The following is a 19029-nucleotide window of genomic DNA, read 5'->3' as shown; positions in this document are numbered from 1 at the left end:
TCTGCCACAGATTAAAAGTAAACATTCCATTTTTTATTACATTGAAGCGTAAATGTGGAAGTTGTTGGGTCGTTATAGCTCCTTTGTTTGGCTTAGAAAGAACCTGTGCTGAAGCAGACAACACTACTGGGAAAGAGTAAATGGCGACCCAAGAAATACCCTGGATACAGGATTTGATAATGACACTTGACAAGTCCTATCAACCATTTCCCCCTGTTTTTAAAGAGACAGGCTCATCTAAAGGACTTTGAGCTGGAGAACGTAAGGTGGACTTTTAAGAGATATTTTGTTGATGTACAGTATTAAGACATATGGCACATTATATGTGTAATTGTTTTGCAAAGATTTGGACTTGAATAGTCATCCAATGACCTGTGTGTCTGTGTTTGAGGGAGGAGCATGCATTAACGCTCTCACAATTCAACTGAGCCCACTTTGTGAAAGCTATTTTTTCCCTTGATCAAATGAAATGACGTAATGGTCTTGGGTACTGTAAAACTCCCACCAGGTAGACCCCCCTCTTCCAGTTTCAGAATAAGTCATGTGGGCGGGGTTATATACACTGAGTATAGCGAACATTAAGAGTACCTTCCTAATATTAAGTTGCACCCCCATTTGTCCTCAGAACAGCATCAATTCAATAGGGCATGTCCTCCACAAGGTGTTGAAAGCGTTCCACATGGATGCTGGCCCATTCTGACGCCAATGCTTTCCACAGTTGTGTCAAGTTGGCTGGATGTCCTTTGGATGGTGTACCCTTCTTGATACACACGGGAAACTGTTGAGCGTGAAAAACCCAGCAGCGTTGCAGTTCTTGACACCAACCTGTGCATCTGGCACCTACTACCATACCCCGTTCAAAGGCACTTACATTTTTTGTCTTGTCCAATCACCCTCTGAATGGTACACACACAATCCATGTCTCAATGCTTAAAAATCCTTCTTTAACCTGTCTTCTCCACTTCATCTTAACTGATTGAAGTGGATTTAACAGGTGACATCAATAACGGATCACAGTTTTCACCTGGTCAGTCTATGTCATGGAAAAATATGTTTTGTATACTCAGTGTTTATACTATATTGGGTTCAATTCAGTTCCAGTCATTATGTTTTGAACCCAACATCCGAGTATGTATACAATGGAAAATAACAAAATCTGTAACCAATTAGATTGAATAGTAAAAGTCTACGTATGGAAAGTAAGTACATTGACTATTTGCTGTAATGTTCAATGATCAGAAATTAAACTAAAATTAACTTTTCTCATTAAAGTTATATTTTATTGGTGGGTTAGGTTGGTCTGTTTAAACTGAATATGGTTCTGAAATAGGATTTTAGTATAAATCTCTAATTTCAATCCAAATGAATGCATTTTTTACCACATTTAAAGGATAGCCAAAGTCTTAGACTCCATGAGAAAACCTCAGAGTTTTAAAAGCAGAATGTAAGGAGACGACGGGGAACCTCAAGTGTATAAAATGAAATAAGACTGCAATATGAGAACTCACATCAGATCAAATCAAAGGCATAATTTCCCTCTCAGCGTTCTGCTTCTTCATGTTGGAGTATGTTACTGTGAAAGCCTCTCAGCGCTGCCTTTGAACTTTTGCCACATTGAATAACATCTTTCATGCTGTTTATTATTTCTCTGGTTCTCATCTCAAGTTACCCCCTTTTATACTTTCTCTCTCTCTCTCTGTCTCTCTCTCTCTCTCTCTCTCTCTCTCTGTTTCATTCTTTCTATCTCTATTCTCTCTTTCTCCTCTCTCATAAATACCTACTATATTTGTTACAGCCAATGAACCAATTTACAAGGCACATGCAGTGTTAGTGTTGTTTACCTTGAATGTTCTTTGCTCTGCAGAGAGCCTTTAATTGAATTAACACGCATGCATACCTTCACCCATGCACTACAAGCGAGCACGCACACACACACAAACACATACACACAGACACACAGAGACACCTTTCCCCTCATATACTTATCATAGCTTGGATTCAGAGCCTATTTGTGGCTAGAAAGCATCATTAGCTCACCGTGTATACATGGCTTGGCTTGGCATCGTTTCCATATGGTGTGCACGTCATCCATCTGTCACAGGTCCAGGCTCTCAGACACAGTGGTGTAAAGTACTTATGTAAAAATACTTGAACACACTACTTAAGTCGTTTATTGGGGTATCTGTACTTAACTTTTTATATTTTTGACAACTTTTACTTTTACTTCACTACATTCCTAAAGAAAGTTATGTACTTTTACTCCATACATTTTCCCTGACATGCAAAAGTACTCGTTACATTTTTAATGCTTAGCAGGACAGGAAAATTGTCTAATTCGTGCACTTAAAGAGAAAATCCCTGGTCATCCCTACTGCATCTGATCTGGTGGACTGACTAGAAACAAAACCTTTGTTTGTAAATTATGTCTGAGTGTTGGAGTGTGCCTCTGGCTATCCGTAAATTAAAAAAAACAAGAAAATCATGCCATCTGGTTTGCTTAATAAAAAGAATTTGAAATGATTTATAGTTTTACTTTTACTTTTGATACTTAAGTATATTTTAGCAATTACATTTACTTTTGATACTCAAGTATATTTCAAACAAAATACTTTTAGACTTTACTTATGTAGTATTTTACTGGGTGACTTTCACTTTTACTTGAGTCTTTTTTTAAATTAAGATATCTTTACTTTTACTCAAGTATAACAATTGGGTACTTTTTCCACCACTGCTCTGACATCAGGGCCCTGATTTTGTCATATCCAATTAGTGCCTGCACTGAGGGGAAACACTCAGTCCAATCTAATAAGTGTCCTGGCTTTAATACCCATAGAAAGCCTTAAAGCCCAGATTACAACTACTGCTCTCTATCTCATCTCTTCAACTTGACCTTTTCCAACTTCACCCCTCCCTCACGCTTTCTCTTCAATTCTCTTGCTTTCTCTCTCTTTCTCTCTCTTTTCTCCATGTTTTCTCCACCTTTCTGTGCTGCCTCATCCATGCACTGCGTGACTTCCCTTGAGATTAGGGTCACACTGATTTCCTAAGTATTGTGCACCCCTTTCTGTTCAACCAGTCATGGTTACCATGTTGATGCTAAGAAGTGGTTCTTGTTATTTTGGGAGTGTAGGAGATGGATTGGGCGTTGAATGATAAGACAGTCCCCTTGTGAAGTGCCCTTTTAAACAAGCATGCTATCAGATCCCAAGCGGATCCAAACGGCATACTGCAGTGACTCACTCCTATCTATTTCTCATCTTCTCCCTCTATATCTTTAATCTCCCGCTTCTTCCCTCTCTCATTTTTTCACAATTTGTGGTTGATTTCTAACTTCAAAGCCAAGGTCACATTCATGAAATCTCACAGTGTATGACAACCTGAATCTCAATGTAGATTTCCCTGTTTGTAATTCAGAATGTTGGTAGCAGCACAGCTATTTGCAAACCCTCACGTTACTGCACACAAATGACCATGTCACACACGTCCACTCTCACTGGAGAGTTAAAAACCCAACAGGATTCTGTGACTCCAAGTATCTAGTATCTATAATTGGTCAGAGAAAGGTGGTATTTATACATCAAGTGAATCTCTTCTGCTAGGCCTTCAATGTGGTAAGGAGACAAAGTAGGATCTGAAGACACAATGTGAATCACAATGGCAGCTGCAAGACTATACAGTATCTTAAAATCCCAGCCAGAAACAGTTTCCAATTTGAATCTAAATTGATGATCTAAAAACATAGTATGTGAAACGATCTATTTGCATATATTCCTTTTTAAAGGTTGTGTTGATGTATTTCTATTGTTCCAGTGTATCTTGTATCATTCACAGTAGATCATTTGAGCAACAGGGGCTGCAGATCAAAATGAGCTTGCGCTAAATCCAGTGTAATGTATGAAATTTGTGCACTTTTGTGAAAACTGTCACATGCTCCCTGACAAATGAATGAATTCAATAGTACAGTTGTCATTCACACAGCCTAACATGGACATTAACACAACTGGCACCTAACAACTTTAGTGCAGAATTTTGTCAAATACGGTTTTAGAATGACCATTCTGTAAATAATTAGTGACCTTGTCATGAATTAATTAATGATTCATTATTGTGATTCTATATTGATACTACAGCTTCATAATCAACGTAAGCTAAATGATAACTATAACAGTGGCTTTTAAAGCTGCAATATGTCACTTTTTGGGCAAACTGACCAAATTCACAGAGAACTGTAAGTAATAGAGCTGTCATTCTCTTTGAAAGCAAGTCTAAGAAGCGATTTCCCTGTTTGTAATTCAAAATGTTGGTAGCAGCACATCTATTTGCTGTTCTATGTGCGCTATTTCTTTGCTTCCCAGTCTTACATTTTGTTTTCACTTCTTTTACTTTGGGTTTGTACACCAGCTTCAAACAACTGAAAAGACAATATTTTTGGTTATGGAAAATATATTTTACAGCGGTTTAGATGGTACAATGATTCTCTACACTATACTTGCTTGTTTTGTCACAAACTGAAATTACATTTACATTTACATTTAAGTCATTTAGCAGACGCTCATTAGGCGGACTATTAGAATTTTAGCAACCAGGAAATGCCGGAGCGATTTCTGCATAGTGCATCTTTAATTTTTCAGTTATAAATATTTTTTTAAATACAGCTTAATGGGGTTAAAGCATTAATGACTTGTATCTAGCATGTTTGTAGTGATTTTAAATTGGATACAATTATGTTGATTAGCCTACTACTGACAAACTATAGGCAACACAATATCTGATCCACGCCCACATACAAATCAATCCAATATTGTGATAGGAATGAAAAAGATGTGAAGACACTGTCTGCGCGACAAGTGATTTTTAACAACAATGTGTATAATTCTGGAGCTGTGGTGCACTGCGGTGCTTAAAATTCGAATGCAAACAAACTACAAATAATCCATGAGCCAGGGGGGTCGGTCGGGCTCACTTGGGTTGACGATATCTCATAGTGATTTTCTTGAAATGTCCTTTGAGTTGGAAAATATGTGATAGCAGTGCAGCAATGGGAGCTGTCTCTGTGTTATCACTCTTTCTTTCATCCCTCCATCCCATTCATTTCTCCCATAGGGATTTTAACCTATGACAATGTCACTATACAACAAGTTATTGCTCACGTATACCCTTTAATCATATATCATTGGAAAGTTTAGATCCACAGTTATCCATCAGACACATTGTTTTGTGCCATTGACATTAGGATGTTGAAACCTTAGCTTATATCTGCCTCACTACATGGAATTCTTTCAAATTACATATGATTTAAGGGTTTATGTGAGCAATAACTTGTTCTATACTGACATAGTTTGTCATAGGTTAAACTCCCTATTGGAAAAATGTATGGGATGGAGGAATGAAAGAAAGAGCTCTCATTGCTGCACTGCTGCACATTTCCATATACCTTCAAGGACTAAACAGCAAATCCTGATAATTTGGTTGTTGCCATGGTAGCAAGAGATTTTGCCCAGAACTGAAGGGGGTGAGGATTTTGGGATTCCACACTACAAAGAAAAAAGGAGCTTCATTGATTTTATAAAACATTAAAACAATCTAGTTTTTGAATGAAAAATTGCTAGTTATTTTCTTTTATATATTTATTGGAATAAATGTACATGCAAATAGCCTAAAAGCTTCAAACATAAAGGGCCAGAAAGTATTCACACCCCTTACCTTTTTCCACATTTGTTGTGTTACAGCCTGAATTTTAAATGGATTAAATTGAGATGCTGTGTCACTTATCTATACACAATAACCCATAATCTCAAAGTGGAATTATATTTTTGGAAATGTTTATAAATTAATAAAAAATGAAAAGCTAAAATGTCTTGAGTCAATAAGTATTCAACTCCTTTGTTATGGCAAGCCTTAATAAGGTCAGGAGTAAACGTTTGCCTAACAAGTCACATAATACATTGCATGGACTCACGCTATGTGCAATATGTGTTTAACCTGATTTTTGATTTACAACCTTATTTCTGCACCCCACACATACAATTATCTATAAGGTCCCTCAGTCAAGCAGTTTTCCAATGCCTCGCAAAGAAGGGCACCTATTGGTAGATGATTAAGTTATTCATTACACTTTGGATGGTGTATCAAAACACCCAGTCACTACACAGATACAGTTGTCATTCCTAACTCATTCGCCGGAAAGGAAGGAAACTGCTCAGGGATTTCACAATGAGGTCAATGGTGACTTTAAAACAGTTACAGAGTTAGGAGAAAACTGAGGATGGATCAACAACATTGTAGTTACTCCACAATACTAAAATAATTGACAGTGAACAGAAGGAAGCCTGTACAAAATAAATAAAAATTCCAAAACATGCATCCTGTTTGTAACAATGCACATAAACAATACTGCTAAAAATGTGTCAAGTAATTATCTTTGGGGAAAATCCAATGCAACACATTACTTTTCATGAATTCACCTTTCAGCAGGACAATAACCATTAACACAAGGCCAAATCTACACAGGGTTGCTTACTAAGAAGACAGTGAATGTCCGAGTTACAGTTTTGACTTAAATCTACTTAAAGATCTATGACAAGACCTGAAAATGGTGGTCTAGCAATGATCAACAACCAATTTGACAGAGCTTCAAGAATTTGAAAAGAATAATGGGCAAATGTTGCACAATCCAGGTGTGGAAAGCTCTTAGAGACTTACCCAGAAAGACTCACGGCTGTAAATGCTTCCTAAGTTGCTTCTACAAAGTATTGACTCAGGGGTGTGAATACTTATGTAAATGCAATATTTCTGTATTTCATTATTTGCTAACATTTCTAAAAATATGTTTTTTTACTTTGTCATTATGGCGTGTAGATGGGTGAGAAAAAAAACGATTTAATCCAATTTGAATTTAGGCTGTAATACAACAAAATGTGGACTAAGTCAAGGTGTATAAATACTTTCTGAAGGCACTGTATTAAATTCCTTTTTAAATGAGAACATTTTTCAGAATTATTAAAGGCAATTCTCTCTTTCTCTCTCTAGGAAGTGTGCCAGTTAAGAAATGTGTCAATAAGGTGACAGGTCAGTGTTGGTATTCTATTTCAGGGTTGCTTGGCGATGGCAATTAAGGGGGACACGAAGGATTGTATGCAGTGTCACACATCTCACATGGTCTATCTGTCCAGACACCTTTGGTCTAGAACTGGGTGAGCTGAAACGAAGCTCCTCTCTTCCAGACAGTCCCATATGTTGATATTGGGTGATACAGTTGAAGTCAGAAGTTTACATACACTTAGGTTGGTGTCAATAAAACTCGTTTTTAAACCACTCTACACATTTCTTGTTAACAAACTATAGTTTTGGCAAGTTGGTTAGGACATCTACTTTGTGCATGACGAAGTCATTTTTCAACAATTGCTAACGGACAGATTATTTCACTTATAATTCACTGTATCACAATTCCAGTGGGTCAGAAGTTTACATTCACTAAGTTGACTGTGCGTTTAAACAGCTTGGAAAATTCCAGAAAATTATGTAATGGCTTTAGAAGCTTCTGATAGGCTAATTGACATAATTTGAGTCAATTTTAGGTGTACCTGCGGATGTATTTTAAGGCCTACCTTCAAACTCAGTGCCTCTTTGCTTGACATCATGGGAAAATCAAAAGAAATCAGCCAGGACCTCAGAAACAATTGTAGACCTCCACAAGTCTGGTTCATCCTTGGGAGCAATTTCCAAACACCTGAAGATACCACGTTCATCTGTACAAACAATAGTACGCAAGTATAAACACCATGGGACCATGCAGCCGTCATACCGCTCAGGAAGGAGACGTGTTCTGTCTCCTAGAGATGAACGTACTTTGGTGCGAAAAGTGCAAATCAATCCCAGAACAACAGCAAAGGACCTTGTGAAGATGCTGGAGGAAACAGGTACAAAAGTATCTATATCCACAGTAAAACGAGTCCTATATCGACATAACCTGAAAGGCTACTCAGCAAGGAAGAAGCCACTACTCCAAAACCGCCATAAAAAAGCCAGACTACGGTTTGCAACTGCACATGGGAACAAAGATCGTACTTTTTGGAGAAATGTCCTCTGGTCTGATGAAACTAAAATAGAACTGTTTGGCCATAATGACCATTGTTATGTTTGGAGGAAAAAGGGGGAGGCTTGCAAGTTGAAGAACACCATCCCAACCGTGAAGCACGGGGGTGGCAGCATCATGTTGTGGGGGTGCTTTGCTGCAGTTGGTACTGGTGCGCTTCACAAAATAGATGGCATCATGAGGACGGAAAATGATGTGGATATATTGAAGCAACATCTCAAGACATCAGTCAGGAAGTTAAATCTTTGTCGCAAATGGGTCTTCCAAATGGACAATGACCCCAAGCATACTTCCAAAGTTGTGGCAAAATGGCTTAAGGACAACAAAGTCAAGGTATTGGAGTGGCCATCACAAAGCCCTGACCTCAATCCTATAGAAAATTTGTGGGCAGAACTGAAAAAGCGTGTGCGAGCAAGGATCCTACAAAACTTGACTCAGTTACACCAGCTCTATCAGGAGGAATGGGCCAACATTCACCCAACTTATTGTGGGAAGCTTGTGAAGGCTACCCAAAATGTTTGACCCAAGTTAAACAATTTAAAGGCAATGCTACCAAATACTAATTAAGTGTATGTAAACTTCTGACCCATTGGGAATGTGATGAAAGAAAGAAATGCTGAAATAAATCGTTCTCTCTACTATTATTCTGACATTTCACATTCTTAAAATAAAGTGGTGATCCTAACTGACCTAAAACAGGGCATTTTTACTAGGATTAAATGTCAGGAATTGTGAAAAACTGAGTTTAAATGTATTTGGCTAAGGTGTATGTAAACTTCCGACTTCAACTGTACCTATTGAAAAGGATATACTGTATGATACAAGGCTTACTTAAAAGGCATAATCCATGTAGGTTCTTTGTCCCATTTGGCAATGTTATAAACTACACACATAATGAACCTGAGAATAAATAAAAACAAACCAGTCCACCCAGTTCCTCTTCTTCATTTGTTTTGTGCGGCAGGTAGCGCCAACACTGTCTTCCCGAAAAAAGATTCCACTAAAGAGGAACAGTGGCATAAGATTCCAGCCTTATAATTGACTAGTGCCATATAAATTGGTGTATATGATAATGGATATCAAGAGTGTAAATTGGTTGACTACACTAGACCTATGTCAGCAGATGAGTTAGAGACACCTGTGACTGCTTTTAAATGTTAGCTTGTGGTCAGGTTAGGGCTGGGCAATATCGCTTAAAAACTCATATCTTGTTTTTTTTCAAACTTAAGGGCGATTAACGATATACAATACCAGTCAAAAGTTTGGACACACCTACTCATTCTGTGGTTTTTCTTTATTTTTACTACTTTCTACATTGTAGAATAATAGTGAAGACATCAAAACTATGAATAACACGTATGGAATCATGTAGTAACCAAAAAAGTGTTAAACTAATCAAAATATATTTTATATTTGAGATTCTTCTAAGTAGCCACCCTTTGCCTTGATGACAGCTTTGCACACTCTTGGCATTCTCTCAACTAGATTCATGAGGTAGTCACCTGGAATGCATTCCAGTTAACAGGTGTGACTTGTTAAAAGTTAATTTATGGAATTTCTTTCCTTCTTAATGCATTTGAGCCAATCAGTTTTGTTATGACAAGGTAGGGGTGGTATACAGAAGATAGCCCTATTTGGTAAAAGACCAAGTCCATATTATGGCAAGAACAGCTCAAATAAGCAAAGAGAAACGACAGTCTATCATTACTCTAAGACATGAAGGTTAGTCAATCCAGAAAATGTCAAGAACTTTGAAAGTTTTTTCAAGTGCAGTTGCAAAAACCATCACGTGCTATGATGAAACTGGCTCTCATGAGGACTGCCACAGGAAAGGAAGACCCATAGTCACCTCTGCTGCAGAGGATAAGTTCATTAGAGTTACCAGCCTCAGAAATTGGAGCCCAAATAAATGCTTCACAGAGTTCAAGTAACAGACACATCTCAACATCAACTGTGCAGTGGAGACTGCGTAAAATCAGGCCTTCATGGTCGAATTGCTGCAAAGAAACCACTACTGAAGGACAGCAATAATGAGAAGAGACTTTCTTGGGCCAAGAAACACGAGCAACGGACATTAGACCGGTGGAAATCTGTCCTTTGGTCTGATGAGCCCAAATTTGAGATAAACTCAGCAAAAAAAGAAACGTCCCTTTTTCAGGACCCTGTCTTTCAAAGATAATTTGTAAAAATACAAATAACTTCACAGATCTTCCTTGTAAAGGGTTTAAGCACTGTTTCCTATGCTTGTTCAGTGAATCATAAACAATTAATGAACATGCACCTGTGGAACGGTTGTTAAGATACTAACAGCTTACAGACGGTAGGCAATTAAGGTCACAGTTATGAAAACTTAGGACACTAAAGAGGCCTTTCTACTGACTGAAAAACACCAAAAGAAAGATGCCCAGGGTCCCTGCTCATCTGCGTGAACGTGCCTTAGACATGCTGCAAGGAGGCATGAGGACTGCAGATGTGGTCAGGGCATTACATTGCAATGTCTGTACTGTGAGACGCCTAAGACAGAGCTACAGGGAGACAGGACGGACAGCTGATCATTCTCGCAGTGGCAGACCACGTGTAACAACACCTGCACAGGATCGGTACATCCGAACATCACACCTGCGGGACAAGTACAGGACGGCAACAACAACTGCCCGAGTTACACCAGGAATGCACAATTCCTCCATCAGTGCTCAGACATCACCGGCAACAACGTCGCCTATGGGCACAAACCCACCGTCGCTGGACCAGACAGGACTGGCAAAAAGTGCTCTTCACTGACGAGTCACAGTTTTGTCTCACCAGAGATGATGGTCGGATTCGCGTTCATCATTGAAGGAATGAACTTTACACCGAGGCCTGTACTCTGGAGCGGGATCGATTTGGAGGTGGAGGGTCCGTCATGGTCTGGGGTGGTGTGTCACAGCATCATCGGACTGAGCTTGTTGTCATTTCAGACAAAGTCAATGCTGTGCGTTACAGGGAAGACATCCTCCTCCCTCATGTGGTACCCTTCCTACAGGCTCATCCTGACATAACCCTCCAGCATGGCAATGCCACCAGCCATACTGCTCATTCTGTGCGTGATTTCCTGCAAGACAGGAATGTCAGTGTTCTGCCATGGCTAGCGAAGAGCCCAGATCTCAATCCCATTGAGCACGTCTGGGACCTGTTGGATTGGAGGGTGAGTGCTAGGGCCATTCCTCCCCGAAATGTCCGGGAACTTGCAGGTGCCTTGGTGGAATAGTTGGGTAACATCTCACAGCAAGAACTGGCAAGTCTGGTGCAGTCCATGAGGAGGAGATGCACTGCAGTACTTAATACATTACATTTACATTACATTACATTACATTTAAGTCATTTAGCAGACGCTCTTATCCAGAGCGACTTACAAATTGGTGCATTCACCTTATGATATCCAGTGGAACAACCACTTTACAATAGTGCATCTAAATATTTTAAGGGGGGGGGGGGGTTAGAAGGATTACTTTATCCTATCCCAGGTATTCCTTAAAGAGGTGGGGTTTCAGGTGTCTCCGGAAGGTGGTGATTGACTCCGCTGTCCTGGCGTCGTGAGGGAGCTTGTTCCACCATTGGGGTGCCAGAGCAGCGAACAGTTTGGACTGGGCTGAGCGGGAACCGTGCTTCCTCAGAGGTAGGGGGGCCAGCAGGCCAGAGGTGGATGAATGCAGTGCCCTTGTTTGGGTGTAGGGCCTAATACAGCTGGTGGCCACACCAGATTCTGACTGTTACTTTTTATTTTTACCCCCCCTTTGTTCAGGGACACATTATTCAATTTCTGTTAGTCACATGTCTGTGGAACTTGTTCAGTTTATGTCTCAGTTGTTGAATATTGTTATGTTCATACAAATATTTACACATGTTCAATTTGCTGAAAATAAACACAGTTGACAGTGAGAGGACGTTTCTTTTTTTGCTGAGTTTATTTGGTTCCAACCGCTATGTCTTTGTGAGATGCAGAGTAGGTGAACGGATGATCTCCGCATGTGTGGTTCCCACCGTGAAGCATGGAGGAGGAGGTGTGATGGTGCTTTGCTGGTGACACTGTCTGTGATTTATTTTGAATTCAAGGCACGGCTACCACAGCATTCTGCAGCGATAGGCCATCCCATCTGGTGTGTGCTTAGTGAGGCTATCATTTGTTTTTTCGACAGAACAATGACCCAACACACCTCCAGGTTGTGTAAGGGCTATTTGACCAAATTCAACTTTTAACAAGTCACACCTGTTAACTGGAATGCATTCCAGGTGACTACCTCATGAATCTGGTTGAGAGAATGCCAAGAGTGTGCAAAGCTGTCATCAAGGCAAAGGGTGTCTACTTAGAAGAATCTCAAATATTAAATATATTTTGATTAGTTGAACACTTTTTTGGTTACTACATGATTCCATATGTGTTATTTCATAGTTTTGATGTCGTCACTATTATTCTACAATGTAGAAAATAGTCAAAGTAAAGAAAAACCCTTGAATGAGTAGGTGTCCAAACTTTTGACTGGTACTGTATATCTATCTACATTTAAGAGATCCCTAATCACATCAACTGTACTTAAAGAACCTCTTGAGCTATAGCTTCCTAACATAGACTAATGCAATTTCTATTCTAGACGTTTCGTTGACATTGATTTAATCTGTGCACAGATAACAAAGTGAAAGACCAAGCGGTGTCTTCACAATGTATCAACAGAAAATACAATATCTCTTATGAGACACAGGACCTCTAAGGGCATATTGTCAACTTTGCTACCAATTCACCAATTAATTAAGTACTCGTCCCCAGACCTCCATTATCCGGTACGTGATGAAGTACTGTATATGAAGTAGCGTCAGTTTCCTTTAAGGGCCCTTGGTCTGCACTGCTTAGTCTGTCCTGTACCAAAGGGTCCTAAATCTCTAATCTAGAATATCCCCATTAACTGTAGTTCCATATTTGGCCACTTCACCATGCCAGACCTCAAGCTCAACGTCCTTGCACGTCAGAGCTCTGTGGTTAGACTGTTGCCTCCTGTGACCATGTGGATTTTGCCAGCACCGTTAAGGTTAATTTACATTGACATTTTAAGCATTTAGCAGATGCTCTTATCCACAGTGACTTACAGTTAGTGCATTCATCTTAAGATAGCTAGGTGAGAAACACATAACTCAGTTTTAGTAAGTACATTTCCCCATTAAATGGGCACCTTCACATCTAATTATTCCCCATGGACATTAACATCTTTACCATATCAACAAGGAAATGTAAAATACAATACTACACCCTCTCCCCATACAGAGGTTTTGATTCATGCTGCACTTTATTACTAATAATAATAGCACCGAAGAAATGAATGGGGTAAAAAAAGAGTTTGATGTTGTGTAATGATCTCAAGTAGTGCTAGACTTAAATTGTACTGTCTAGAGTATAAATTATAGGGATTTGGGAATTATCTACTATTACAGTTTGTTGTATTTGCTCTAAAACAAATTTCAGACCTATGTGCTTACAGTTAGCTCTGAAACATTCATAAAAATCACTTATTGTTTGAATGTCCTTGATACAGTAAGATGCTGCGTGGTGATTGGATATATAGCTAAAAGTATTAGACTCACAGTATGTAGTCACATACTCACATAATCTTACGCAATGCAGATTCACAGTACTTCCTCAATGCTCTGACGTATATACCGAATACTGCAAGACGGATATGACGACTAACTTGGTTTTCAGTTGGAACTTGGAAAAAATTGTCTAGCCAATTATGAGTAATGGAATTGATCCATTATTCATTTTATCCACCAAAAAAATCCATTCTGAAAAATGTTACTATTTTATGCTATTGGCTTCAATGTTTGTTTAATCAGAAATGTTTTGATGGTATTTCTGATGGTAAATTACAGATAGGCGTATATACCAGCTGTAACAGGACTGTTAAAGAATGCCACCTGCAAAAATACACTAAATACAGACACACTGATTATCACCAAGTAAAATAACTTTAGTAGATTGACCCCTAACCTACATGACAAGTCAGGAAATGTTCTTTATTTTTCAGGTGTGTGTGTGTGTTATTTTTATATTTTACCAGTGCTATCGGTGTATCTTAGGTAAAATATCCCACTCAAGCAACAAAATAGTTGTCAGGAGAAGATAGAGGTCTAAGCGTACCACCTGATCACAAGGACCAAGGAACATCATGAGTGACAACACAGTCTTTAAAGACCAATCACAGTGACAACGCAGACTCTTTAAAGACTCATCACATAAACCAGGAACGCAACCACATACAGACAATGTCGACTCGCTTGACACAGGCGTGCCAAGGCTTAATTGGATAAGTTAGTTAAAAACAACATATTGACCTGCCTCACTGATGTCCCCACCCCCTCTGATGTCAAGGAATGGAGGTGGGGTGAGGGTGGTTAAGGAGCTGGCTGACCTTTTTGGAGACCATGTGACTGGAAACCAGGAGACTGCAGGATTAAGAATCAGGGGTATTTAAACAAAGGCCGGTTCCTTGTATTCATTTTGATCTTGGACTGACATGCAGCAGTAGCTCTCATTTCGATACAGAAGCTCCTTGGAACATTTGTGAAATTAGGTGAGGCAGAGACTTTTTATTTATTTACTTATTTATTTTTATTGAACCCTTATTTTCCAGGTAAGTTGACTGAGAACACGTTCTCATTTACAGCAACGACCTTGGGAATAGTTACGGGGGGGGGCTCCTTATTGCTACTTTTCTTTATTATTCCTTAGAAATAATACATTACTACTACTTAATGACTTATTGCTAATATAGATGAATACATTAGTGCTACAGTATAAGTACACATAACTTGTAAAGGAAGTATAAAGGAAAAGTTCCAAGAGTATCAAGCAGGAACATCTAAGATTGTGATTGATTGACTCATGCAAATCTATCACCTGTAGCCATGATGCAGAATGTACATGCATTTGTAATTGTAGCTCACCTGCTCAATTGAGAATTCTAGCATGATAGCAATGAGTGTGATTTCGGATTGGGAAGTGAAATGTGGAATCCATTTGTGTGATATACAGAAGTCTACATAGCTACAAACGTGTGCATCTTGACTCTAAAATCATTGGCACGTTAGAAGCAGCAAGTTCCAATGTCCATACTAGAATACCATTAAGGCATGCCCAATGCACTGCTTCACACTCAGTGGTATGCTAGTGTTGATATTGGAACAGTGAGATGTTATTTCTAATAGCGCAGTGGGAACTAGGTGGGAAAACATGTGTGCCAGTCAATTGATAAATGATGTGACTGTAAAAACAGTCAAATTCTGCTCCTTAGGGGGAAATGTCAAAACCGCAGTGCAACATCTAAAAAGTTGTAAAACAATGACAGGATTTTCAATGTGCATCCAAAACTTCTAGTGGAAGGCAGATATCTGCGAGAGAGCAGACACCACATTCCTAGAGAGAGAGGCTGGACTTACCTGCTAGAAGCAGAGACTGAAATCACAACAACAGATGCTTTTGCACAGCTTTACAGATCTCTATCCCCTCTGGATGGGCATTCGGCAGCAGCATAGGGAGAGCCAGATCTGTGATCTCATGCAGGTGCAGCATCTGTTGAGTTACATACCATGTCCTGGTAAAGTGAGCTCCATCCACGTCATTATGTTAACAGGATTATGGAGCTCCCAGGTTCAGGGAAGGGGGTACTCAGGAGACAGATTAGGAGGATACTGCTTAAACGGATGAAGAAGGACAGAGTGTGGCCTCACCTGTTGTCCAGTATAGTGTCTGAGCCACTAAAGAGATTGGCAGGCCAGCCACAGCCGGTCTCAATACCATCATTAATTGACGTCCGTCCCGACTTCCTTACTAAGTCATAAGGATCAACCTTTTTTCACTGATGACATCAAAGGCCAATGGGATCTTAAATCAGATGCACAGTAGTGGAGATATAATTTACAATAGTGTTACAATGCTATATGCATGTATATAAATTCAGTGGGGGCTAGTCAAGTCAATACTTTAGTCAGGTCAAAATAATTTATCATGTAAAATCAGGCATCTAAAAAGAAGAAGATGTCCATGCTAAGAAAGGAGAGTATACAGGGTCAAGACAATGTACCAACCCAAATGGGAAAGATGTTTAGAAAAATATATATGGGACTGAGAAATGAAGGAGGTGATTTACCCCCTCCCTTCGGGATCTAAGCAATTGCGTGTGACACAGAGGACATTCCTGGGATTTAAGAAGGGCAATTCATCAAATTGGGTTTTATATGGAATCAAAGATAATCTGGCTGTTTAGCCAAATCCCCCTAATCTATCCTGATTACCAGTAAGGTGGCTGGAGGGAGCCTGGCAGAGAGCTAGAGATTAGCAGAAAGAAAGCAGTAGAGAAGAAGAGCGGGGGGGTGGACAGACCTGAAGTGAAGTTAAACTAGCCAGGATAGACATAGAGAATGGGAGTGAGGATAATACAAGATAGAGGGAAATTATAGACTTTCTGGCCAACACTATAACAGCGCACTCTCTCGCTTTCTAATGGGATTTATTGGCTTGGGAAACATGTTTACATTACCAAAGCAAGTGAAATAAACATTCAGAAATTAAGAGTAATCATTATACTCACAAAAAATGTCAAAAGAATAGAAACATTTCAAATGTTATATTATGTACAGTCTTGTAACAATCTCTGTCTCTCTCTGTGTCAGACCTCAGCAGAAATGAACACAGCTCCCCCTGCAGGAAGCGCCCTGGCAACGCCCGCCGGAACAGCTGGCCCCACCACCCCCAAGAAGGGACCCCCCAAGTTCAAGCAGAGGCAAACCCGTACATTCAAGAGCAAGGCCCCCAAGCCTGGCCAGAAAGGGTGAGAATCTCTCTCTGTCATCACACATTCACACAAACTCCAAACACAACCGTTCCACTTATTCACACGTACAAGCACTCAAATTTCTCACATTCTCAAACCTTTATAAATGCAGACAGACAAATTCTAGAATCTGTAAGATACAAACATGTTTCCTTGTCAATTGCAGATTTGGTGATGACATCCCCGGCATGGAGGGTCTTGGCACAGGTAACTTTGATATTCCATCTGCAATCATCAGTAGTCATGTTTGTTCATCTATATATTTGTATTTCTACTTTCAGTATACAGCGCCTTCAGAAAGTATTCATACCCCTTGAATTATCCCACATTTAGTTGTTACAGCCTGAATTCAAAATGGATTAAATATATATTTTTTCTCACACATCTACACACAATACCCCACAATGACAAAGAGAAAACATCTTTCTTGCAGTTTTACTTTAGTGCCTTGTTGCAGACAGGATGCATGTTTTGGAATATTTTTATTCTGTACAGAGGTCCTTCTTTTCACTCTGTCAATTAGGTTAATATTGTGAAGTACAATGTTGTTGATCCATCCTCAGTTTTTAAAGTCACAATTGGCCTCATGGTGAAATCCCTGAGCGGTTTCCTTCCTCTCCGGCAACTGAGTTAGGAAGGAACGCCTGTATCTTTGTAAAGACTGGGTGTATTGACACACCATCCAAAGTGAAATTAATAACTTCACCATGCTCAAAGGGACACTCAATGTCTGTCGGAAAACCTCCCTGGTCTTTGAAGTTCAATCTGAGTTTGAAATTCACTGTTCGACTGAGGGACCATACAGATAATTTTATGTGTGGGGTACAGAGATGAGATTGTCATTTAAAAATTATGTTAAACACTATTATTGCACACAGAGTGAGTTCATCCAAGAAAACGTATTGACTCAAGACATTTTAGATTTAAATTTTAAATTAATTTGGAAAAATGTGGAAAAACCTGATTCCACTTTGACATTATGGGGTATTGTGTGTTTTAATCCATTTTCAATTCAGGCTGTAACACAACAAAATGTGGAATTCCTTCTGAAGGCACTGTATATCGACAACCAAGACAACCAACAAGTGTTCCTTGCCCTTTTTCATCAACTGGACAATCAATACTAATTGTTTCTCCCTCTCTCATTCTGTCTAGACATAGCAGTGGTCTGCCCATGGGAGGCCTACGGGGACATGGAGCTCAGTGATCTGGCCAAATATGGAATCATCTAAGACTGCTGCCTCCTGCCTTCCCTTAACCTCTCCGCTCTTGACCCTTTCCTTCTGTGTTAGTCTGGCGCGCCACCATAAGGCGACTGGCCATCCCCCTAAAGTGGTCTCGTCACTCCACACTGTTCTTAAGTCTGTTGTGGTCAGGCACTGCGACCTGAAAGACCACATACGGTGGGCAGACGGAACACTGAACTGTTTATTTGTATTATTATCATATAATAGTATTATACTGTATTTTATACAGGACATAAGAAATACTTGATGTGATACAACAAGACCACCCCCACCGCTCCTCTCTACAATAGCCTACCTCGGCTCCCCCTTCCCTCTGTCCTTTTATAATCACTCAGATCCCTTTAGTCCTCCAATTCCTCTGTGAACCATCAACCACAGCAGTGGACGCAAGCAAAGACTAGCTATGACTAGCTTGTACTTGCTTATAGTCTACTACAGAACTGTAAATATGTCTCTGTTTCCAATGCAACCTCCACCTTCGTTACCCTCCCTTTTTACCCCAATCTCTTTTTTTTGCATTGTGTTTTTTACTTGTTGTTGATAAGGTGTGCTACTGTGAACACACTGGAAACGGAAGGGATGAGACCAGGGAGGAGGGTGTGTGATGCTTTGTCATAGATCATTATGGTGAAGGCATTCCCTGTTATCCCTGTGGTGCTACCACACTGCCCCTTTCTTAGTGTATGGTATGCCACCAAACAAAATATAAATATATTGATGTGTTACACACACATTTATATGACGGAATGTGTATGTGTGATTGTATTTCCTGATAGATCCAGTAAAGTTATTATTTTCAATACTCATGTTGTCCTTTACTCTTCTGTCA

At 39.6% G+C, this 19029-nt stretch overlaps 1 protein-coding gene across 1 annotated transcript; it reads left to right on the top strand.

Annotated features, from left to right (window-relative positions):
* The first annotated feature begins 14612 nt into the window (after positions 1-14612).
* On the top strand, positions 14613-19002 carry LOC115171344 (retinal cone rhodopsin-sensitive cGMP 3',5'-cyclic phosphodiesterase subunit gamma-like). Its single transcript, XM_029728065.1, has 4 exons — positions 14613-14694; positions 16793-16950; positions 17120-17160; positions 18109-19002. The coding sequence occupies exons 2-4, from the start codon at positions 16805-16807 to the stop codon at positions 18183-18185; spliced, it is 264 nt and encodes an 87-aa protein (XP_029583925.1). The 5' UTR covers positions 14613-14694; positions 16793-16804; the 3' UTR covers positions 18186-19002.
* Positions 19003-19029: the final 27 nt, after the last annotated feature.

The sequence above is a fragment of the Salmo trutta genome, chromosome 32, assembly GCF_901001165.1.
Source record: "Salmo trutta chromosome 32, fSalTru1.1, whole genome shotgun sequence".
In the NCBI taxonomy this organism is placed as follows: Eukaryota; Metazoa; Chordata; class Actinopteri; order Salmoniformes; family Salmonidae; genus Salmo; species Salmo trutta.
This window is presented reverse-complemented; position numbering and strand designations above follow the sequence as displayed.